This window comes from Dicentrarchus labrax, unplaced genomic scaffold (genome assembly GCF_905237075.1).
Source record: "Dicentrarchus labrax unplaced genomic scaffold, dlabrax2021, whole genome shotgun sequence".
NCBI lineage: Eukaryota > Metazoa > Chordata > Actinopteri > Moronidae > Dicentrarchus > Dicentrarchus labrax.
Window position 1 is genome coordinate 11,306,130 of NW_026136717.1, and position 25,794 is coordinate 11,331,923.

General features: G+C 38.5%; 1 protein-coding gene across 12 annotated transcripts in view; it reads left to right on the forward strand.

Moving 5' to 3' along the window:
- Positions 1 to 21,321, forward strand: part of LOC127379519 (uncharacterized) — a 43,268-nt gene extending 21,947 nt beyond the window's left edge. For 2 of the 12 annotated variants that reach the window (XM_051429205.1, XM_051429200.1), the window contains exons 9-19: positions 914 to 1,071; positions 14,530 to 14,594; positions 14,791 to 14,960; positions 15,172 to 15,608; positions 15,691 to 15,891; positions 16,018 to 16,082; positions 16,261 to 16,445; positions 18,415 to 18,611; positions 19,884 to 19,945; positions 20,039 to 20,187; positions 20,276 to 21,321. In XM_051429205.1, coding sequence (XP_051285165.1) covers positions 914 to 1,071; positions 14,530 to 14,594; positions 14,791 to 14,960; positions 15,172 to 15,608; positions 15,691 to 15,891; positions 16,018 to 16,082; positions 16,261 to 16,445; positions 18,415 to 18,611; positions 19,884 to 19,945; positions 20,039 to 20,187; positions 20,276 to 20,376 — 1,790 coding nt within the window. In that variant the 3' untranslated portion in view covers positions 20,377 to 21,321. Of the gene's footprint in view, positions 1 to 913; positions 1,072 to 1,746; positions 1,905 to 2,579; positions 2,738 to 3,412; positions 3,571 to 5,078; positions 5,237 to 5,911; positions 6,070 to 14,529; positions 14,595 to 14,790; positions 14,961 to 15,171; positions 15,609 to 15,690; positions 15,892 to 16,017; positions 16,083 to 16,260; positions 16,446 to 18,414; positions 18,612 to 19,883; positions 19,946 to 20,038; positions 20,188 to 20,275 lie in introns of all 12 variants that reach the window. The other 10 variants (XM_051429206.1, XM_051429201.1, XM_051429208.1 and 7 more) reach the window with 6 other exon arrangements.
- The last annotated feature ends 4,473 nt before the right edge of the window (positions 21,322 to 25,794 follow it).

Consider the following 25,794-nt stretch of genomic DNA (forward strand, 5'->3'; position numbering starts at 1 on the left):
TCCACCACAAAGTATCAGTGCTTGGCAATGTGCCAAATAATGTTTACCTTGACTCCTCATTCACTGATCTACACCTATAGGATCAACAACAACTACAAGGCCAAGGACAACTGGAATCACTGCAGCTCCTTCACCAGTTGTGCTTCTCACAGCAACCTTGCAAGAACCATTTGTAGAAGAACTCAACAATCGCAGCAGCGCGGAATACAGAAATCTTGAAAGACAAGTTGTAGCAATCGTACGTACAATTTTAAGTAAATTCAAACAATTGTTGCTGTTGTGACTCAACTTTAAATTTCTGTTTGATTTCACTTAAAAAGCCCTGTGACTTTTATGCTTCATGTTTCTCACCACTGTTTCCCGCTTACAGTGCGACTTCATCTTCAGTGAGAGATTCGGGCTTCTTTTCATCCGCACCTTTGTCATTCAATTTCGGTAACGTTTTCCCCCTTTAAGTCTCTGACCTAAAGTTAATCAACTCATAGCTAGAGAAGGATCTTGTGGGAATTGGTCATGTGTAATAAAGAATTTGAGTGAATTATTAGAAAAAAAATTTAAAATCAAAGTTTAGCAAACGTGATATTTTAAAATAAAACCGGTTGATTAAAGAAATGTACTTTTGTGATGCAAGGCCACAAATGGGATACATCCAAGCAGAGGTGGGGCTCGAGTTCAACAACACGGCATCACCCGATCAAATCCCACAGGCCGATGTTGTTGCAGAAACCTTGAGAGTTGCTGTGAATAACGCAAGCAACACCTTCAACCTCAGTATCGATCCAGCCTCCATCGAAGTCATTCGTAAGTAAACATTTACCACGTGTACCTAAATATCCACCACAAAGTATCAGTGCTTGGCAATGTGCCAAATAATGTTTACCTTGACTCCTCATTCACTGATCTACACCTATAGGATCAACAACAACTACAAGGCCAAGGACAACTGGAATCACTGCAGCTCCTTCACCAGTTGTGCTTCTCACAGCAACCCTGCAAGAACCATTTGTAGAAGAACTCAACAATCGCAGCAGCGCGGAATACAGAAATCTTGAAAGACAAGTTGTAGCAATCGTACGTACAATTTTAAGTAAATTCAAACAATTGTTGCTGTTGTGACTCAACTTTAAATTTCTGTTTGATTTCACTTAAAAAGCCCTGTGACTTTTATGCTTCATGTTTCTCACCACTGTTTCCCGCTTACAGTGCGACTTCATCTTCAGTGAGAGATTCGGGCTTCTTTTCATCCGCACCTTTGTCATTCAATTTCGGTAACGTTTTCCCCCTTTAAGTCTCTGACCTAAAGTTAATCAACTCATAGCTAGAGAAGGATCTTGTGGGAATTGGTCATGTGTAGTAAAGAATTTGAGTGAATTGTTAGAAAAAAAATTTAAAGTCAAAGTTTAGCAAACGTGATATTTTAAAATAAAACCGGTTGATTAAAGAAATGTACTTTTGTGATGCAAGGCCACAAATGGGATACATCCAAGCAGAGGTGGGGCTCGAGTTCAACAACACGGCATCACCCGATCAAATCCCACAGGCCGATGTTGTTGCAGAAACCTTGAGAGTTGCTGTGAATAACGCAAGCAACACCTTCAACCTCAGTATCGATCCAGCCTCCATCGAAGTCATTCGTAAGTAAACATTTACCACGTGTACCTAAATATCCACCACAAAGTATCAGTGCTTGGCAATGTGCCAAATAATGTTTACCTTGACTCCTCATTCACTGATCTACACCTATAGGATCAACAACAACTACAAGGCCAAGGACAACTGGAATCACTGCAGCTCCTTCACCAGTTGTGCTTCTCACAGCAACCCTGCAAGAACCATTTGTAGAAGAACTCAACAATCGCAGCAGCGCGGAATACAGAAATCTTGAAAGACAAGTTGTAGCAATCGTACGTACAATTTTAAGTAAATTCAAACAATTGTTGCTGTTGTGACTCAACTTTAAATTTCTGTTTGATTTCACTTAAAAAGCCCTGTGACTTTTATGCTTCATGTTTCTCACCACTGTTTCCCGCTTACAGTGCGACTTCATCTTCAGTGAGAGATTCGGGCTTCTTTTCATCCGCACCTTTGTCATTCAATTTCGGTAACGTTTTCCCCCTTTAAGTCTCTGACCTAAAGTTAATCAACTCATAGCTAGAGAAGGATCTTGTGGGAATTGGTCATGTGTAGTAAAGAATTTGAGTGAATTGTTAGAAAAAAAATTTAAAGTCAAAGTTTAGCAAACGTGATATTTTAAAATAAAACCGGTTGATTAAAGAAATGTACTTTTGTGATGCAAGGCCACAAATGGGATACATCCAAGCAGAGGTGGGGCTCGAGTTCAACAACACGGCATCACCCGATCAAATCCCACAGGCCGATGTTGTTGCAGAAACCTTGAGAGTTGCTGTGAATAACGCAAGCAACACCTTCAACCTCAGTATCGATCCAGCCTCCATCGAAGTCATTCGTAAGTAAACATTTACCACGTGTACCTAAATATCCACCACAAAGTATCAGTGCTTGGCAATGTGCCAAATAATGTTTACCTTGACTCCTCATTCACTGATCTACACCTATAGGATCAACAACAACTACAAGGCCAAGGACAACTGGAATCACTGCAGCTCCTTCACCAGTTGTGCTTCTCACAGCAACCCTGCAAGAACCATTTGTAGAAGAACTCAACAATCGCAGCAGCGCGGAATACAGAAATCTTGAAAGACAAGTTGTAGCAATCGTACGTACAATTTTAAGTAAATTCAAACAATTGTTGCTGTTGTGACTCAACTTTAAATTTCTGTTTGATTTCACTTAAAAAGCCCTGTGACTTTTATGCTTCATGTTTCTCACCACTGTTTCCCGCTTACAGTGCGACTTCATCTTCAGTGAGAGATTCGGGCTTCTTTTCATCCGCACCTTTGTCATTCAATTTCGGTAACGTTTTCCCCCTTTAAGTCTCTGACCTAAAGTTAATCAACTCATAGCTAGAGAAGGATCTTGTGGGAATTGGTCATGTGTAGTAAAGAATTTGAGTGAATTGTTAGAAAAAAAATTTAAAGTCAAAGTTTAGCAAACGTGATATTTTAAAATAAAACCGGTTGATTAAAGAAATGTACTTTTGTGATGCAAGGCCACAAATGGGATACATCCAAGCAGAGGTGGGGCTCGAGTTCAACAACACGGCATCACCCGATCGAATCCCACAGGCCGATGTTGTTGCAGAAACCTTGAGAGTTGCTGTGAATAACGCAAGCAACACCTTCAACCTCAGTATCGATCCAGCCTCCATCGAAGTCATTCGTAAGTAAACATTTACCACGTGTACCTAAATATCCACCACAAAGTATCAGTGCTTGGCAATGTGCCAAATAATGTTTACCTTGACTCCTCATTCACTGATCTACACCTATAGGATCAACAACAACTACAAGGCCAAGGACAACTGGAATCACTGCAGCTCCTTCACCAGTTGTGCTTCTCACAGCAACCCTGCAAGAACCATTTGTAGAAGAACTCAACAATCGCAGCAGCGCGGAATACAGAAATCTTGAAAGACAAGTTGTAGCAATCGTACGTACAATTTTAAGTAAATTCAAACAATTGTTGCTGTTGTGACTCAACTTTAAATTTCTGTTTGATTTCACTTAAAAAGCCCTGTGACTTTTATGCTTCATGTTTCTCACCACTGTTTCCCGCTTACAGTGCGACTTCATCTTCAGTGAGAGATTCGGGCTTCTTTTCATCCGCACCTTTGTCATTCAATTTCGGTAACGTTTTCCCCCTTTAAGTCTCTGACCTAAAGTTAATCAACTCATAGCTAGAGAAGGATCTTGTGGGAATTGGTCATGTGTAGTAAAGAATTTGAGTGAATTGTTAGAAAAAAAATTTAAAGTCAAAGTTTAGCAAACGTGATATTTTAAAATAAAACCGGTTGATTAAAGAAATGTACTTTTGTGATGCAAGGCCACAAATGGGATACATCCAAGCAGAGGTGGGGCTCGAGTTCAACAACACGGCATCACCCGATCGAATCCCACAGGCCGATGTTGTTGCAGAAACCTTGAGAGTTGCTGTGAATAACGCAAGCAACACCTTCAACCTCAGTATCGATCCAGCCTCCATCGAAGTCATTCGTAAGTAAACATTTACCACGTGTACCTAAATATCCACCACAAAGTATCAGTGCTTGGCAATGTGCCAAATAATGTTTACCTTGACTCCTCATTCACTGATCTACACCTATAGGATCAACAACAACTACAAGGCCAAGGACAACTGGAATCACTGCAGCTCCTTCATCAGTTGTGCTTCTCACAGCAACCCTGCAAGAACCATTTGTAGAAGAACTCAACAATCGCAGCAGCGCGGAATACAGAAATCTTGAAAGACAAGTTGTAGCAATCGTACGTACAATTTTAAGTAAATTCAAACAATTGTTGCTGTTGTGACTCAACTTTAAATTTCTGTTTGATTTCACTTAAAAAGCCCTGTGACTTTTATGCTTCATGTTTCTCACCACTGTTTCCCGCTTACAGTGCGACTTCATCTTCAGTGAGAGATTCGGGCTTCTTTTCATCCGCACCTTTGTCATTCAATTTCGGTAACGTTTTCCCCCTTTAAGTCTCTGACCTAAAGTTAATCAACTCATAGCTAGAGAAGGATCTTGTGGGAATTGGTCATGTGTAGTAAAGAATTTGAGTGAATTGTTAGAAAAAAAATTTAAAGTCAAAGTTTAGCAAACGTGATATTTTAAAATAAAACCGGTTGATTAAAGAAATGTACTTTTGTGATGCAAGGCCACAAATGGGATACATCCAAGCAGAGGTGGGGCTCGAGTTCAACAACACGGCATCACCCGATCAAATCCCACAGGCCGATGTTGTTGCAGAAACCTTGAGAGTTGCTGTGAATAACGCAAGCAACACCTTCAACCTCAGTATCGATCCAGCCTCCATCGAAGTCATTCGTAAGTAAACATTTACCACGTGTACCTAAATATCCACCACAAAGTATCAGTGCTTGGCAATGTGCCAAATAATGTTTACCTTGACTCCTCATTCACTGATCTACACCTATAGGATCAACAACAACTACAAGGCCAAGGACAACTGGAATCACTGCAGCTCCTTCACCAGTTGTGCTTCTCACAGCAACCCTGCAAGAACCATTTGTAGAAGAACTCAACAATCGCAGCAGCGCGGAATACAGAAATCTTGAAAGACAAGTTGTAGCAATCGTACGTACAATTTTAAGTAAATTCAAACAATTGTTGCTGTTGTGACTCAACTTTAAATTTCTGTTTGATTTCACTTAAAAAGCCCTGTGACTTTTATGCTTCATGTTTCTCACCACTGTTTCCCGCTTACAGTGCGACTTCATCTTCAGTGAGAGATTCGGGCTTCTTTTCATCCGCACCTTTGTCATTCAATTTCGGTAACGTTTTCCCCCTTTAAGTCTCTGACCTAAAGTTAATCAACTCATAGCTAGAGAAGGATCTTGTGGGAATTGGTCATGTGTAATAAAGAATTTGAGTGAATTATTAGAAAAAAAATTTAAAATCAAAGTTTAGCAAACGTGATATTTTAAAATAAAACCGGTTGATTAAAGAAATGTACTTTTGTGATGCAAGGCCACAAATGGGATACATCCAAGCAGAGGTGGGGCTCGAGTTCAACAACACGGCATCACCCGATCAAATCCCACAGGCCGATGTTGTTGCAGAAACCTTGAGAGTTGCTGTGAATAACGCAAGCAACACCTTCAACCTCAGTATCGATCCAGCCTCCATCGAAGTCATTCGTAAGTAAACATTTACCACGTGTACCTAAATATCCACCACAAAGTATCAGTGCTTGGCAATGTGCCAAATAATGTTTACCTTGACTCCTCATTCACTGATCTACACCTATAGGATCAACAACAACTACAAGGCCAAGGACAACTGGAATCACTGCAGCTCCTTCACCAGTTGTGCTTCTCACAGCAACCCTGCAAGAACCATTTGTAGAAGAACTCAACAATCGCAGCAGCGCGGAATACAGAAATCTTGAAAGACAAGTTGTAGCAATCGTACGTACAATTTTAAGTAAATTCAAACAATTGTTGCTGTTGTGACTCAACTTTAAATTTCTGTTTGATTTCACTTAAAAAGCCCTGTGACTTTTATGCTTCATGTTTCTCACCACTGTTTCCCGCTTACAGTGCGACTTCATCTTCAGTGAGAGATTCGGGCTTCTTTTCATCCGCACCGTTGTCATTCAATTTCGGTAACGTTTTCCCCCTTTAAGTCTCTGACCTAAAGTTAATCAACTCATAGCTAGAGAAGGATCTTGTGGGAATTGGTCATGTGTAGTAAAGAATTTGAGTGAATTGTTAGAAAAAAATTTAAAGTCAAAGTTTAGCAAACGTGATATTTTAAAATAAAACCGGTTGATTAAAGAAATGTACTTTTGTGATGCAAGGCCACAAATGGGATACATCCAAGCAGAGGTGGGGCTCGAGTTCAACAACACGGCATCACCCGATCAAATCCCACAGGCCGATGTTGTTGCAGAAACCTTGAGAGTTGCTGTGAATAACGCAAGCAACACCTTCAACCTCAGTATCGATCCAGCCTCCATCGAAGTCATTCGTAAGTAAACATTTACCACGTGTACCTAAATATCCACCACAAAGTATCAGTGCTTGGCAATGTGCCAAATAATGTTTACCTTGACTCCTCATTCACTGATCTACACCTATAGGATCAACAACAACTACAAGGCCAAGGACAACTGGAATCACTGCAGCTCCTTCACCAGTTGTGCTTCTCACAGCAACCCTGCAAGAACCATTTGTAGAAGAACTCAACAATCGCAGCAGCGCGGAATACAGAAATCTTGAAAGACAAGTTGTAGCAATCGTACGTACAATTTTAAGTAAATTCAAACAATTGTTGCTGTTGTGACTCAACTTTAAATTTCTGTTTGATTTCACTTAAAAAGCCCTGTGACTTTTATGCTTCATGTTTCTCACCACTGTTTCCCGCTTACAGTGCGACTTCATCTTCAGTGAGAGATTCGGGCTTCTTTTCATCCGCACCTTTGTCATTCAATTTCGGTAACGTTTTCCCCCTTTAAGTCTCTGACCTAAAGTTAATCAACTCATAGCTAGAGAAGGATCTTGTGGGAATTGGTCATGTGTAGTAAAGAATTTGAGTGAATTGTTAGAAAAAAAATTTAAAGTCAAAGTTTAGCAAACGTGATATTTTAAAATAAAACCGGTTGATTAAAGAAATGTACTTTTGTGATGCAAGGCCACAAATGGGATACATCCAAGCAGAGGTGGGGCTCGAGTTCAACAACACGGCATCACCCGATCGAATCCCACAGGCCGATGTTGTTGCAGAAACCTTGAGAGTTGCTGTGAATAACGCAAGCAACACCTTCAACCTCAGTATCGATCCAGCCTCCATCGAAGTCATTCGTAAGTAAACATTTACCACGTGTACCTAAATATCCACCACAAAGTATCAGTGCTTGGCAATGTGCCAAATAATGTTTACCTTGACTCCTCATTCACTGATCTACACCTATAGGATCAACAACAACTACAAGGCCAAGGACAACTGGAATCACTGCAGCTCCTTCACCAGTTGTGCTTCTCACAGCAACCCTGCAAGAACCATTTGTAGAAGAACTCAACAATCGCAGCAGCGCGGAATACAGAAATCTTGAAAGACAAGTTGTAGCAATCGTACGTACAATTTTAAGTAAATTCAAACAATTGTTGCTGTTGTGACTCAACTTTAAATTTCTGTTTGATTTCACTTAAAAAGCCCTGTGACTTTTATGCTTCATGTTTCTCACCACTGTTTCCCGCTTACAGTGCGACTTCATCTTCAGTGAGAGATTCGGGCTTCTTTTCATCCGCACCTTTGTCATTCAATTTCGGTAACGTTTTCCCCCTTTAAGTCTCTGACCTAAAGTTAATCAACTCATAGCTAGAGAAGGATCTTGTGGGAATTGGTCATGTGTAGTAAAGAATTTGAGTGAATTGTTAGAAAAAAATTTAAAGTCAAAGTTTAGCAAACGTGATATTTTAAAATAAAACCGGTTGATTAAAGAAATGTACTTTTGTGATGCAAGGCCACAAATGGGATACATCCAAGCAGAGGTGGGGCTCGAGTTCAACAACACGGCATCACCCGATCAAATCCCACAGGCCGATGTTGTTGCAGAAACCTTGAGAGTTGCTGTGAATAACGCAAGCAACACCTTCAACCTCAGTATCGATCCAGCCTCCATCGAAGTCATTCGTAAGTAAACATTTACCACGTGTACCTAAATATCCACCACAAAGTATCAGTGCTTGGCAATGTGCCAAATAATGTTTACCTTGACTCCTCATTCACTGATCTACACCTATAGGATCAACAACAACTACAAGGCCAAGGACAACTGGAATCACTGCAGCTCCTTCACCAGTTGTGCTTCTCACAGCAACCCTGCAAGAACCATTTGTAGAAGAACTCAACAATCGCAGCAGCGCGGAATACAGAAATCTTGAAAGACAAGTTGTAGCAATCGTACGTACAATTTTAAGTAAATTCAAACAATTGTTGCTGTTGTGACTCAACTTTAAATTTCTGTTTGATTTCACTTAAAAAGCCCTGTGACTTTTATGCTTCATGTTTCTCACCACTGTTTCCCGCTTACAGTGCGACTTCATCTTCAGTGAGAGATTCGGGCTTCTTTTCATCCGCACCTTTGTCATTCAATTTCGGTAACGTTTTCCCCCTTTAAGTCTCTGACCTAAAGTTAATCAACTCATAGCTAGAGAAGGATCTTGTGGGAATTGGTCATGTGTAGTAAAGAATTTGAGTGAATTGTTAGAAAAAAAATTTAAAGTCAAAGTTTAGCAAACGTGATATTTTAAAATAAAACCGGTTGATTAAAGAAATGTACTTTTGTGATGCAAGGCCACAAATGGGATACATCCAAGCAGAGGTGGGGCTCGAGTTCAACAACACGGCATCACCCGATCGAATCCCACAGGCCGATGTTGTTGCAGAAACCTTGAGAGTTGCTGTGAATAACGCAAGCAACACCTTCAACCTCAGTATCGATCCAGCCTCCATCGAAGTCATTCGTAAGTAAACATTTACCACGTGTACCTAAATATCCACCACAAAGTATCAGTGCTTGGCAATGTGCCAAATAATGTTTACCTTGACTCCTCATTCACTGATCTACACCTATAGGATCAACAACAACTACAAGGCCAAGGACAACTGGAATCACTGCAGCTCCTTCACCAGTTGTGCTTCTCACAGCAACCCTGCAAGAACCATTTGTAGAAGAACTCAACAATCGCAGCAGCGCGGAATACAGAAATCTTGAAAGACAAGTTGTAGCAATCGTACGTACAATTTTAAGTAAATTCTAACAATTGTTGCTGTTGTGACTCAACTTTAAATTTCTGTTTGATTTCACTTAAAAAGCCCTGTGACTTTTATGCTTCATGTTTCTCACCACTGTTTCCCGCTTACAGTGCGACTTCATCTTCAGTGAGAGATTCGGGCTTCTTTTCATCCGCACCTTTGTCATTCAATTTCGGTAACGTTTTCCCCCTTTAAGTCTCTGACCTAAAGTTAATCAACTCATAGCTAGAGAAGGATCTTGTGGGAATTGGTCATGTGTAGTAAAGAATTTGAGTGAATTGTTAGAAAAAAAATTTAAAGTCAAAGTTTAGCAAACGTGATATTTTAAAATAAAACCGGTTGATTAAAGAAATGTACTTTTGTGATGCAAGGCCACAAATGGGATACATCCAAGCAGAGGTGGGGCTCGAGTTCAACAACACGGCATCACCCGATCAAATCCCACAGGCCGATGTTGTTGCAGAAACCTTGAGAGTTGCTGTGAATAACGCAAGCAACACCTTCAACCTCAGTATCGATCCAGCCTCCATCGAAGTCATTCGTAAGTAAACATTTACCACGTGTACCTAAATATCCACCACAAAGTATCAGTGCTTGGCAATGTGCCAAATAATGTTTACCTTGACTCCTCATTCACTGATCTACACCTATAGGATCAACAACAACTACAAGGCCAAGGACAACTGGAATCACTGCAGCTCCTTCACCAGTTGTGCTTCTCACAGCAACCCTGCAAGAACCATTTGTAGAAGAACTCAACAATCGCAGCAGCGCGGAATACAGAAATCTTGAAAGACAAGTTGTAGCAATCGTACGTACAATTTTAAGTAAATTCAAACAATTGTTGCTGTTGTGACTCAACTTTAAATTTCTGTTTGATTTCACTTAAAAAGCCCTGTGACTTTTATGCTTCATGTTTCTCACCACTGTTTCCCGCTTACAGTGCGACTTCATCTTCAGTGAGAGATTCGGGCTTCTTTTCATCCGCACCTTTGTCATTCAATTTCGGTAACGTTTTCCCCCTTTAAGTCTCTGACCTAAAGTTAATCAACTCATAGCTAGAGAAGGATCTTGTGGGAATTGGTCATGTGTAATAAAGAATTTGAGTGAATTATTAGAAAAAAAATTTAAAATCAAAGTTTAGCAAACGTGATATTTTAAAATAAAACCGGTTGATTAAAGAAATGTACTTTTGTGATGCAAGGCCACAAATGGGATACATCCAAGCAGAGGTGGGGCTCGAGTTCAACAACACGGCATCACCCGATCGAATCCCACAGGCCGATGTTGTTGCAGAAACCTTGAGAGTTGCTGTGAATAACGCAAGCAACACCTTCAACCTCAGTATCGATCCAGCCTCCATCGAAGTCATTCGTAAGTAAACATTTACCACGTGTACCTAAATATCCACCACAAAGTATCAGTGCTTGGCAATGTGCCAAATAATGTTTACCTTGACTCCTCATTCACTGATCTACACCTATAGGATCAACAACAACTACAAGGCCAAGGACAACTGGAATCACTGCAGCTCCTTCACCAGTTGTGCTTCTCACAGCAACCCTGCAAGAACCATTTGTAGAAGAACTCAACAATCGCAGCAGCGCGGAATACAGAAATCTTGAAAGACAAGTTGTAGCAATCGTACGTACAATTTTAAGTAAATTCAAACAATTGTTGCTGTTGTGACTCAACTTTAAATTTCTGTTTGATTTCACTTAAAAAGCCCTGTGACTTTTATGCTTCATGTTTCTCACCACTGTTTCCCGCTTACAGTGCGACTTCATCTTCAGTGAGAGATTCGGGCTTCTTTTCATCCGCACCTTTGTCATTCAATTTCGGTAACGTTTTCCCCCTTTAAGTCTCTGACCTAAAGTTAATCAACTCATAGCTAGAGAAGGATCTTGTGGGAATTGGTCATGTGTAGTAAAGAATTTGAGTGAATTGTTAGAAAAAAAAATTTAAAGTCAAAGTTTAGCAAACGTGATATTTTAAAATAAAACCGGTTGATTAAAGAAATGTACTTTTGTGATGCAAGGCCACAAATGGGATACATCCAAGCAGAGGTGGGGCTCGAGTTCAACAACACGGCATCACCCGATCGAATCCCACAGGCCGATGTTGTTGCAGAAACCTTGAGAGTTGCTGTGAATAACGCAAGCAACACCTTCAACCTCAGTATCGATCCAGCCTCCATCGAAGTCATTCGTAAGTAAACATTTACCACGTGTACCTAAATATCCACCACAAAGTATCAGTGCTTGGCAATGTGCCAAATAATGTTTACCTTGACTCCTCATTCACTGATCTACACCTATAGGATCAACAACAACTACAAGGCCAAGGACAACTGGAATCACTGCAGCTCCTTCACCAGTTGTGCTTCTCACAGCAACCCTGCAAGAACCATTTGTAGAAGAACTCAACAATCGCAGCAGCGCGGAATACAGAAATCTTGAAAGACAAGTTGTAGCAATCGTACGTACAATTTTAAGTAAATTCAAACAATTGTTGCTGTTGTGACTCAACTTTAAATTTCTGTTTGATTTCACTTAAAAAGCCCTGTGACTTTTATGCTTCATGTTTCTCACCACTGTTTCCCGCTTACAGTGCGACTTCATCTTCAGTGAGAGATTCGGGCTTCTTTTCATCCGCACCTTTGTCATTCAATTTCGGTAACGTTTTCCCCCTTTAAGTCTCTGACCTAAAGTTAATCAACTCATAGCTAGAGAAGGATCTTGTGGGAATTGGTCATGTGTAGTAAAGAATTTGAGTGAATTGTTAGAAAAAAATTTAAAAGTCAAAGTTTAGCAAACGTGATATTTTAAAATAAAACCGGTTGATTAAAGAAAGTGTACTTTTGTGATGCAAGGCCACAAATGGGATACATCCAAGCAGAGGTGGGGCTCGAGTTCAACAACACGGCATCACCCGATCGAATCCCACAGGCCGATGTTGTTGCAGAAACCTTGAGAGTTGCTGTGAATAACGCAAGCAACACCTTCAACCTCAGTATCGATCCAGCCTCCATCGAAGTCATTCGTAAGTAAACATTTACCACGTGTACCTAAATATCCACCACAAAGTATCAGTGCTTGGCAATGTGCCAAATAATGTTTACCTTGACTCCTCATTCACTGATCTACACCTATAGGATCAACAACAACTACAAGGCCAAGGACAACTGGAATCACTGCAGCTCCTTCACCAGTTGTGCTTCTCACAGCAACCCTGCAAGAACCATTTGTAGAAGAACTCAACAATCGCAGCAGCGCGGAATACAGAAATCTTGAAAGACAAGTTGTAGCAATCGTACGTACAATTTTAAGTAAATTCAAACAATTGTTGCTGTTGTGACTCAACTTTAAATTTCTGTTTGATTTCACTTAAAAAGCCCTGTGACTTTTATGCTTCATGTTTCTCACCACTGTTTCCCGCTTACAGTGCGACTTCATCTTCAGTGAGAGATTCGGGCTTCTTTTCATCCGCACCTTTGTCATTCAATTTCGGTAACGTTTTCCCCCTTTAAGTCTCTGACCTAAAGTTAATCAACTCATAGCTAGAGAAGGATCTTGTGGGAATTGGTCATGTGTAATAAAGAATTTGAGTGAATTATTAGAAAAAAAATTTAAAATCAAAGTTTAGGAAACGTAATATTTTAAAATAAAACCGGTTGATTAAAGAAATGTACTTTTGTGATGCAAGGCCACAAATGGGATACATCCAAGCAGAGGTGGGGCTCGAGTTCAACAACACGGCATCACCCGATCAAATCCCACAGGCCGATGTTGTTGCAGAAACCTTGAGAGTTGCTGTGAATAACGCAAGCAACACCTTCAACCTCAGTATCGATCCAGCCTCCATCAAAGTCATTCGTAAGTAAACATTTACCACGTGTACCTAAATATCCACCACAAAGTATCAGTGCTTGGCAATGTGCCAAATAATGTTTACCTTGACTCCTCATTCACTGATCTACACCTATAGGATCAACAACAACTACAAGGCCAAGGACAACTGGAATCACTGCAGCTCCTTCACCAGTTGTGCTTCTCACAGCAACCCTGCAAGAACCATTTGTAGAAGAACTCAACAATCGCAGCAGCGCGGAATACAGAAATCTTGAAAGACAAGTTGTAGCAATCGTACGTACAATTTTAAGTAAATTCAAACAATTGTTGCTGTTGTGACTCAACTTTAAATTTCTGTTTGATTTCACTTAAAAAGCCCTGTGACTTTTATGCTTCATGTTTCTCACCACTGTTTCCCGCTTACAGTGCGACTTCATCTTCAGTGAGAGATTCGGGCTTCTTTTCATCCGCACCTTTGTCATTCAATTTCGGTAACGTTTTCCCCCTTTAAGTCTCTGACCTAAAGTTAATCAACTCATAGCTAGAGAAGGATCTTGTGGGAATTGGTCATGTGTAATAAAGAATTTGAGTGAATTATTAGAAAAAAAATTTTGAGTCAAAGTTTACCAAACGTGATATTTTAAAATAAAACCGGTTGATTAAAGAAATGTACTTTTGTGATGCAAGGCCACAAATGGGATACATCCAAGCAGAGGTGGGGCTCGAGTTCAACAACACGGCATCACCCGATCAAATCCCACAGGCCGATGTTGTTGCAGAAACCTTGAGAGTTGCTGTGAATAACGCAAGCAACACCTTCAACCTCAGTATCGATCCAGCCTCCATCGAAGTCATTCGTAAGTAAACATTTACCACGTGTACCTAAATATCCACCACAAAGTATCAGTGCTTGGCAATTTGCCAAATAATGTTTACCTTGACTCCTCATTCACTGATCTACACCTATAGGATCAACAACAACTACAAGGCCAAGGACAACTGGAATCACTGCAGCTCCTTCACCAGTTGTGCTTCTCACAGCAACCCTGCAAGAACCATTTGTAGAAGAACTCAACAATCGCAGCAGCGCGGAATACAGAAATCTTGAAAGACAAGTTGTAGCAATCGTACGTACAATTTTAAGTAAATTCTAACAATTGTTGCTGTTTGACTCAACTTTAAATTCTGTTTGATTTCACTTAAAAAGCCCTGTGACTTTTATGCTTCATGTTTCTCACCACTGTTTCCCGCTTACAGTGCGACTTCATCTTCAGTGAGAGATTCAGGCTTCTTTTCATCCGCACCTTTGTCATTCAATTTCGGTAACGTTTTCCCCCTTTAAGTCTCTGACCTAAAGTTAATCAACTCATAGCTAGAGAAGGATCTTGTGGGAATTGGTCATGTGTAATAAAGAATTTGAGTGAATTATTAGAAAAAAAATGTAAAGTCAAAGTTTAGCAAACGTGATATTTTAAAATAAAACCGGTTGATTAAAGAAATGTACTTTTGTGATGCAAGGCCACAAATGAGATACATCCAAGCAGAGGTGGGGCTCGAGTTCAACAACACGGCATCACCCGATCAAATCCCACAGGCCGATGTTGTTGCAGAAACCTTGAGAGTTGCTGTGAATAACACAAACAACAACTTCAACCTCAGTATCGATCCAGCCTCCATCAAAGTAATTCGTAAGTAAACATTTAACATGTAAACCTAAATTTCCATCACGGAATATCAATGGTTGGCAATATGCTAACTACTTCAATATCACTATTTATCCTCACTCCATTAAAGCAGTTCTTAATGTATTGAAATTTCCCTATGTGAAGTTCCAATTTTTGTGAAGTTTAACTTTTAACATTTCAACATTATTATCTTTGACAACAACAACTAATACAGGAAGAACAATTGGTGTGTCCACTACAAATGCTGGGTCCACATCATCCAGCAGTTCTGCTCCAACAGGAGGGTCAACAACAATCGGTGGGTCATCAACAGCTGGAGGTTCAACCACAAGTCGTGGGCCAATGACAACTGTAGCATCAATGACACCTGGTGGGTCAACAAGTACTATTGGATCCAGTACAAATGCTGGGTCAACAACAACTGGCAGTTCTGCTGCAACAGGAGGATCAACAACAATTGGTGGGTCCACAACACCTGGAGGTTCAAGCACAAGTCGTGGGTCAACGACAACTGGAGCATCAGTGTCACCTGGTGGGTCAACAACAACTAGAGGTTCAACCACAAGTCGTGGGCCAATGACAACTGTAGCATCAATGACACCTGGTGGGTCAACAACAACTGGCAGTTCTGCTGCAACAGGAGGGTCAACAGCAATCGGTCTGTCCACAACAGTTGGAGGTTCAAGCACAAGTCATGACAACAGCTGTGTCCTTTGGTCAACTGAGGGTCACCACAGCTGGTCCTTTGGTTCCAACTGATGGATCAGTTACATCTTTAGGAACAACTAGTCCTGGTGGATCAGATGGTGCAGTTACCACAACTCCCCCACCAGTTTTTGTTCTTGGAGCCACCCTGGAAGAACCATTTGTTGAAGAATTCAATAATCCAAGCAGTGTACAATACAGAAATCTTGAAATACAAATTGTAACAGTGGTGAGTAAAAGTTCCTCATTATTTTGATTGCATTTTAGGTGAATTTGGCATTCTATTCTATTTAATTGTGTCACTTTGTCACTTTTCAGTTTACTCAATATTTATCCATGTATTTCCTTTTCACAGTGTGACATCATCTACAGAGCAAGATATGGGTTTCTTTTCATCCGCACTTTTGTCATTAGATTTCGGTAATATTTCAAGCCTTGAAAACAAATTTCAGAATACACTTACTGATAAAATAGAGTACTTGTATGTTGTATGCTGTATGTATGTATGTTATGGTCCTAAATATTAGAATGTTTCAGTGTGTAAAAAAGCAATAATAACTGGATCGATCATTTAATTAAGTCATGTCTTTTGATGCAGTCGTGTTGTAGCAAGGACACGCATGGAAACCACTCAAGCAGATATCGGACTCGAGTTCAACAATACAGCTTCACCAAATCAAATCCCACAGGCTAATAATGTTGTAAAGACTTTACAACTTGCCTTGATGAACCCAAACAACACCTTCAACCTCACTCTTGATACAAACTCCATTGAGATCATACGTAAGTATACAAGTGTTTATATACAGATATTTGTCCTTCATTATAAAACTATTGACGACTGACACACACAGTATGTGTGTCATCAAAGAATGTTGAGAAGTTGGTAGGTGGTAAGTTGGTAAGTAATTATGAAGAAATCCAATACCATGACAAATGCTAGATATTGTGCGAACAATGACACCATAAGTAATGTAACTAATGTTAGTGGGGTTTCAAATTGCCGGTTAAGTTGCTGCTGTGCAGCAATCACGCAGAGAGGGACAAGACGGTTTCCCAGCACACCAGTTCAAGACAGCGATACTCACAACTCTCATGCTACTAACATCACAACAACATCATAACTTGGCAAACTAGAAAGTAAGCTTAATGTCCGTGGACAAATAATGTTAGCTACCTGACACACACATCCCTGTTTGGAATGGGTTGAATGTAAAGTTAGTTTTGTGTGGCTTGATTCGGATCCACTTTGTTTGTTTTACATTTACAAGTCAGTGCTTTGTACAGCCACCAGTTTTCTTTTCAGTGCCCACACCAAGAGGAAAGCTAGGAGACCAGATATACACTCAATTTGAAAAAAAGTGTATTAGATTAGAATTGCATTACTTAGAATTGCATACCCCACTTACTGCCTAGCCTTGCCAAGTATGAATATCTGCTCAAATTGATTGTGGTATAACGTCCTTATCTGTCTGAACCTAATATGTAAGCAAGATTTATGAGTAATTGTGAAACAGGGGTAGCCTAGTTTGTGAACTAATTTCACAACATCCATTCAACACTGCAGTTTATGGCTGGCAGCAGTGAGTATTCTGTGAGACGAAAACTGTATAATGAAATTACTGAAAATGCTTATCATGCCACTAGCTATGACATGTTGAGACTTTACTCACTAAAGCCCACCAAACCCACGATAAAGGTCTGTATTACCCATTTACATTTAGCCAGTTTGTACATTAAAGCAATACTTTTTTTAAACTACAATGGGTGGTGGTTTGATATGTGGTTAAATGTCCCACATGTAAGATTTGAGGCATTGTAAGTATTATTTTGTTATGTACTTTTAATTGCCAATTTGCGAACGGATTGTAACACAACTTACCAAAATTTAGACCTTTCCCAACTTTCTGGGTCAACAACCTGTGGACTGAATTAAAGGTTGTGGAACAGATTTTTCTCAAAAATCCAAAGGATATAACATTTATGCACACTTGATCCTGACTTCCTTCTCTCTCCGCTTCCTTACAGTGTCAACAGTAAGCAACATTACCTAACGTTAACTTATAAATGGAATGTCTACAAACAATCCACACCCACCAAACCACAGTCCAACATAAGTCCCAAGTCAATGCTAACATTAATGGTTAATGTTGCTGACTTATTTTAGTCAAAGGTGTAACTAACGATTGGAGTTATGCAAGGCAGGGGCGGCCAACTAGCTAACTGTAACCTATAAGCTAAGGTGGGTTTAGGCAGCTGGTTGTGGCTTGGCATTGGTTACTTTGTTGTATATTCCAAACTTCTTAGTATCATGGAACCAAGGATCCAAATAAAATATAGGAACATTACAGATAGTAATATTATTCTAAATATGGTTATAATTTATTTAGTGTTCATTTCAGCGTTCATTCTTGTGTATGTCTCTTTTGGCTAATTCCCAGGATGATGCTGGCTTGCACCTACAGACAGTGCAAGGAGTGCAAGTGTGAGCCCGAGCAACATTGTGTTGACTGCAGTTCATTTAACAGTCACCGGTGTCATTAATAACAATGGTTTTCTTAAGGTTACATATATGAACTTTAAGTCCAAACGAAAGATTGTTAATAAGTCACATCTAATTTTATCCAGATATGAGACACTAAGAGAAATAACAACTGTAAGTGGAGCCTTTTACGTGAAATGTAGAGGCTTTTTTTTCTCTGTATATTAGCCTACTAGTTTTTTTTTACAAGGTTTGTTACTGTTTTTACAGGAACTCCAAATATGACATCAAGTTCAACTACAGCTACTGCTGCATCGACTACTGCTGTAACATCAGTTGCTACAACTAATATGCAACTCATAAAACGGAGGTTGACTTTCAGATCTGCTGGAGAAACATTTACAAGCGACTTGCTGAATCCAGCATCTTTAGCATTTATAAATCGAGCTGCAATGATAAAGTCGATGGTAAGTCTCCTCCTTTAAAATGAAACCTGTGACAACAATAACCTCCAATATTTTAATGTATTGGGGTGTTTACCCACACTGCACAATGTTTGGTAACACAGGTTTTAGCATTGAGATGTCAGAAGAGATCTAGCAACAGATTATAACGTAGAATAAGCCTTTACCTCCCATTTAGGCCTTTTCCAGTATAGGAACTTAATGACTGGTAACCTGGAGCTTTCATTAACCGGAACCTGTAAGAAGCTGTAAGATCTAGGTTCCAGATTTGGTCTATGTACCACTGTGTTTACAAACCAGAAGATTTTTTTATGACCAACGTAGTAATTCTTCCTGTTGCTTGATAGGCGAGTGTGCCGAGTACAGTTGTTTGATGTTTTAAACATCAATATCATTAAATTAAAAAAAAGAGCCCCACCTACAGTAGGAGCTCGACTAAATGTAGACAAAAGAAAGTACATTAGACCAGCACCAGAACAGCTTCCACGTCGATGACCAGCTCTTAAGAGCATTGGAGAGCTGGTCAGCTCACGACAGGTCACTGCCCTGAAGGTTGCATGAAGGAGCCATCTGTCGATACAGATCATGAAGGACACAGAAAGAAAGTGGACAAAAGCGTACTGAAATCAGTAAAGTGAACAATGTTATTAATAATATTTAATATCATATAATGTAATATCATATTTTCTTTAATCTTCCTTCCTATTTGAAATAACTTTGAATTGTATACACCATATAGTTCAAGGCATATTGAGTTCACTTTTTCCTCGTCCCTAGATTCTCAAAAGAGATTGGGCAACGTGCCTTTAAATTCAAAGCTCTATCTGATTGAAACAACCTGCCCAGTTCAATTAGATCTATTACCTCCTTTCATTCTTTTAAGACATCCATTTTTACTTACCTTCAAACTAACTGTTCTTGTTTCTAATTATACTTAATGCGTTTATAGTTCCACATGGGTATGTATATATTCCCTATATGTTTTATGGGCTTTTTTCCTTTTGGGAGGGGGTGGTGGGTGTAGGAGTGGATAGGCCTGGGAGAGCTGTTGTCTGTATGTGTGTGAGTGTATCTGTTTTGTTGTTTTTTTAATTTATTGTATTCTCTGTATATTTGTGTTAAGGACCCCCTTGAAAACAAGATGGTTCATCTCAAGGGGTTTATCCTTCCAATAAATGTCAAATAATAATAGTACTAAAGAAGGAAAAGCACAGAATTAATAATATATCCACCCAAACATACTACTACATAATTGGTTTTCTTGTATTTGTGCAGCTCGAACCTTTCTACCAAAAAGCATTCTCTTCATTCAGATCATTGACAGTGATTTCATTCAGGTAATTTGTTTATGTTATGTTGATATAATCTAAATATACTGGCTGTAAATTCATGAAACTTGAAATATAATTATTATGTAATTTCCTATGCAGAAATGGATCAATCATCAACACAATGGACCTTGGATTTGCATCCACCTCTGTTCCTAATGACACTCAGATTGCAGATGTTCTGGCTGGAGCAGCTTCAAATATCACAGCCTTCAACATTGACACCACCTCCATTATTGTGGATGGCATACGTAAGCAGTTTTGAATGCTACCTGACCCAAAAATGTAAATATACAGAAATGTTTGTTAAAGCAATATCTTATTTTTTCTTGTTTACAGAGGTCTCAAGTGGAGTAAGCCACAAGATCAGTTTCATCACTGCGTCCTTCCTTGTGCTGCTGTCATGGCTACTGTCAAGCCAGCAATTGCTTATGTGCTGATGTCCCTGTGGAACCCCATGAGAAAGTAACTGCTATCAATGATATGAAAAATGATTTTCTTGTCAATAAAAATTACACTTGTGAGAATTTCAATTTCTAAATGACTTGGGAAAAACTGTCACTTATTACATTTAAACTTGGGGTAACCTGACACATAAATGAAAGGGAATTTCTATTCAGTCTTGACTGCACACACCTTGATCCAATGCAACCCTCCAGGTCCATTCATCATGTGGCCAACTTCAAGCACATGGTAATAACTTCTAAAATAATTACTGTAAACGAAATAGACTTAGGGCAATTAAACCATATTACATTGATGACCCCATGCATAATATTTTCTGTACATGTTAACATTTAAATGATCGACTACCATGTGCTATAATCATATTTAGAACCAATGTGTATTTCACTCAACATGCCTAAATCCTACTGTAATCAAAATTGTAGATGTTTGGCAAGCTTAAATTGTTCCCTCAATCCAAATTGCCTAAAAAATATATTCAGACCATTGAGGAATTTGACTTCAGAATGAAGTCTTTAAGATCAGTTGCTTAGATAGTAAAGTTGACAATCTTACTTATATAAAATGTAATGGTGTGCTCATTGTTCTAACCCTAACTCAGATATATGCTGAAGGTTGTGTCACGCATTAATGCCTTGTATCAGAAGAATAATGTCTTGTATAATTATCCATTCACAGTCCTTATTAACTTGTATTTCTATTATATATATGAGTATTCTGAGAGCTTACCTTTATTTCTTTTTTTGTGTATTTTTTTGTGTATTTTCTTCCTAATATACATACGAATATGAAGATGACAAAAAATCTGTTTATGCTGTAACATTTTACAATCTTAATGTGGTGATGCACAGCATTTTGAAGATAAGGTATGTGGAGGAAAAAAATGTTTTCTATTAAAGGCATATGTATAAACTACCAAACCTTCTGCAGTCCCTCATTTCCTAATTTTAATCTTACACTAGAATCATGTAATAATCATCATTATCAGGTGCTGCGAATAATTCGATTAGCAGATCTAATGATTGCATAAACCCACAACAATTCTGGAGATATATTGTTGAAGTCATTTTTTAAGCAAAAATGCCGAAATATTCTGAATGGTCTGCTGCTGGTCTTCTCTGTTCTCTGTGATACTTTTCTGAATATTGTTCGAGATTAGACTGTCCATTCAGCCACTGTGGAGAAGTGTCTAAAGTCAAGAAAACTGTCTTGCCCACAAATCTGAGGACATGGGTTTCAAGGAGTATAACATCAGTAGGCTATGACCCAAGGAAGCATACAATGAACCTCACTATTTGGTAAGAAAACATTGCTGCGAACATAAAACCATTTGAAAAGTCTGCTGGGTAACATAGAACCCTGGGAACAAGTACCATCTGTACCTAAAGATTTGTCTTAAAGCTGCAGTAGGTAACCTTTATAAAAATATTCTTTTGTAATAATTTATTTTTTAAATTTGCTGTCACAATATGCTGACAGTAGTATCTGAGACAGATAAACTGAAAAACGTCTGGTTCCTCTGGCTCCTCCTTGTGCTCATTCCTGTGCGGAATGAGACTCAGCAATCTGCTATTGTTTTGAGACATTTTTATAAAAGTCGCTGAGTGCAGATATAAGGTTGTAAAGTTTGTACGTAAGTATGTAAGTTTTTTAGTAAACTGGTATAGTAAAATGAATTAACATGGACATTTGTAATATATTTTCCTAAATAATTTCCCTAATTGAATGAAACTTCTTTCTAACTGAGAAGCTACTTGTGAAATCATCTAGTTTAACTTCCCCAGTTTTAAAATACATTTAGAATATCAGAATATTTTATATTTTATTTTTTGAAAAATAGTTTGACATTATGGTACTACAGTTTACTTTGTAAGTTACATTTTTACATTAAGAGAGTATGCAATGATGTTTTTCTACTGATACCTCAGTTATAGATACATTTGAAAATAGAATATTCCCAGTATGCACAGTGGCTTGCCTGATGGAGTGCGTGCCCCCCATGGACTGGGTCTTTGCCGCCAGGGTTTGATTAAGGCTTGCCCTCTTTCCTGTTTTCACCTATCCTGTCAAATAATGGCATAAAAAGTCTAAAAAGTGTCTTAAAAACAAAAAGGAAAAAAAGAAATGTATATACTATTGGCAGAAGTTTCTCAAAAATATATCAGAAATATGGCAGAATATTTTTTGGAATAACAGCAAGGGGAATTGAACTGGCATAAAATCTGTTTAACTAATACATATTGTGTATTGGATTTTTTTTTTTCACCAGATATATCCAGTTACATTTGCTGGAGATGTTTAAACTGGATATTGAATAATCTTGTGAATTATTCTACTTTTGTAATATGGCACCACAGTTAGATACGTTAAAAAAAGAAAACACCCCTAGTGTACATACTGTTCTGTCAAAGAAGAGGAACATAATGTGTAAGTATATTTATCCACAGGGTGGAGCCATCACACCTTCAAAAATGTGTTTCTCTTTATAATTCAGAAAGTTTCATGACATTCAGTACTATCTACTTCAGGAATATCATTTTAAGTGAAGCCAACATTTATCAAACTTGGTATGGTTTGTGACATAATGAAATAGACTACTCCTTTTCATAGACCAATGACGTTTTTAAAAGTGGTGGTCATACTATTTTATTTATTGTGAGCAGCGTTTTGTCCATTTGCTGTGTCCCATCCTAGCTAAGGTTAGTTTGGAAATTCTTAATTGGGCTTGTATGAGGCACTATTATTAATTAATTAACTATTACCTACAGTAGATAGAGGGTAGGCAGATGGTGGTCGGCATGGCGCCAGTTGGAAGGAGTAGTACCATAGATGCTAAGCAATGTACACCTGTGGATGGGGGCAGCAGCAAGATGTATTTTATCCACCTAAAAAATCTATTAGAATAATTTTTATTGGCCAGGTAAGTGGATACATACAAGGAATTTAAATCTGGTTTATGTTGCTCTGTATATTTGTCGACAGTAAGAAGTAGTGCAATGGTGCAGAGTGCAGTGATATAGATATTATTTTTATTTATATTATTACGTAGCAGGTTTCTTTATATACATGATGTAGGTGGATATAACGGTCTATATATCGACACCGGAGTGTTGGGGGCTCCTTCTGAAGTCCAGAGCTCCTGTTCTAGAGATGTAAATGTTACACAAACACTCCTCCAGAGTTCCCATTCTGGGCAGTGTAACCTAGGATTGCTAAGTTAGCAACATAGCTCCAACACAGTATACCCATATTCATCTCCTAGGCGGAGCCATCACACCTTAAAAGTGTGTTTCTCCATGATCACTGAAAGTTTCATGACAGAAGTACTTTCTGCTCCAGGAAAATGAATGTGAGAAGTGAAGCCAAAATTAATTCAGGTTGGTGTGGCTTGCGACATAATGTGAAATAGACTACTCCATTTCATCCAACTCAGATAAAGTTCTGATTTTTTGCAATGTGACCTCAGTGTGATCATATCAGAATTCAGGACTTCAGGACCATTGCCTGTTCACACTGGAATTTAATATGGGCTACATTAGGAAAAATAATATGAACAACCAAAAGCTAAAGCTTGCAGTTTGAATGAAGCCATAGATGCAGATTGTATGGATATAAAACCTTCTCTGTTTTCTCAAATCATTTTAAATGTACATCAGAACTGTTGTTGTACTTTCCTTTGTATTCTGAAATTTGAAGTGAGAACAAACCACCCTGGTGACTTTCACTTTCATTTGCTGAAGATATCAGAACGGAAAAAAGAACTGTTTAACATAAGATAGAAGTATGACTTCACAAGCAGTGATGCATGAACATTATCAGCAAGCCGGAGCAGAAGTGAACTGCTGAAGCAAACTCAAAAACATTTAACAGTCCAAAGGAGTATGAAATATTTATCTATTTCCCCCATGTTTGATTCTTGCAGTGGAAGTGAGGGAGGACTAAACCCAAATGATATAACAATTTGGAGTTGCACCATTGTCTTTAGTTGTTTTGTTTCAGTTCAGCAAGACACATTGCAACTGCATATCAATTTAACACTGGAGAATAAAGCCGTCATGAACAAGAAAAACCTGATTTTACACGTTCACCTAACAGTATTGTTAATCTTCAATGCCTTACTGTGCTCCACTGCCAGTGAATAGAAAAGGGACTGCCAAATGGATTTGCAGGACATACAAACTATTGGTTTGTATAAAAGCTGTGAAGTAGAAAACACACCCCTCAACCAACTTGTGAAACAAGAATCAGCACCTGCAGTTTACATGTATTTACAATAATATGCTGCAATTGTTAACCTATAAAAATTCTGTATTTTACACAACGGAGGTTGGAAGCAATATATAGGCAGATATTTACCATTTAGTAAATATAGTGATTTCTTACTGTATTATATTAATGTCATGGATTTGCACTTACTCAGAGGAGTATGAGGAAATTATGCTTTTACATCAATACTGTTTTGTACTTGTAACTATATTATATCATCTATTTGCATGTTTTCTCAATTTATCATATACAATATTTGTTCAAAATATTTGAATATGCATTTACATAATCATATTACTTCTGGTTCTTTTTGCTTTCACTCTTCCAACTCCATAACCACTCACACATAATTATTTGTTATTACTTGCCACACTGGTGGAACCAACAATCATATAGGTGGAATGCACCTGCACCTTTTTTCACAGTACAAAAGAAGGGCGTATGCCATGGTAGTGAGCCATGTATCCCCAGTGAGTCAAGTCATCCTTCATTCTGTTCCGGTATATAATAGGCCTTAGCCTAATACATGTGGTCTTTCACAGAAGCTAAAAGGTTTACATGATTACAATATCATGGATGTGAACTGGAATTAATTCACATCAATATCAATATCAATTTCAATATCAATATTAATCTAGCAATTACCACTGTCATAACCAGGTGACAGCATAGTTTTAACAACAGGTGTATCTGGGTAATATTAGACTAACATTTATGTAACAAGTAGACAAAAACAAAGGAAATAATGGGGAAACACATTTAAAGCAATGAGGCAAAATATTATGGTAACAATATGGTAACCTGCTAACAATAAAATCTTTATAAATGTATTATATTAATATTTAAATTTAAAAATTGTTATATGGGGACATCAATGGGATATTAACCTTATTACCATAATGCTGAAATTAATCTGCTACTATATTCCAAACATTCCCTTTTGTTTCAAACAAAAGAGAAACACTGGAAACACTGGAAACACTGAATCCAAGCTGCAAAATGCTAAACCACCTGTTTCTATTTAATTTAATGATAGTAGCATGGTGAGGTCCTGGAAACACAGTTCTGTCTAAAAAAATGAATCAGGGTTGCAAATGCTAAACTATTTTATATTTCAAACTTCAAAG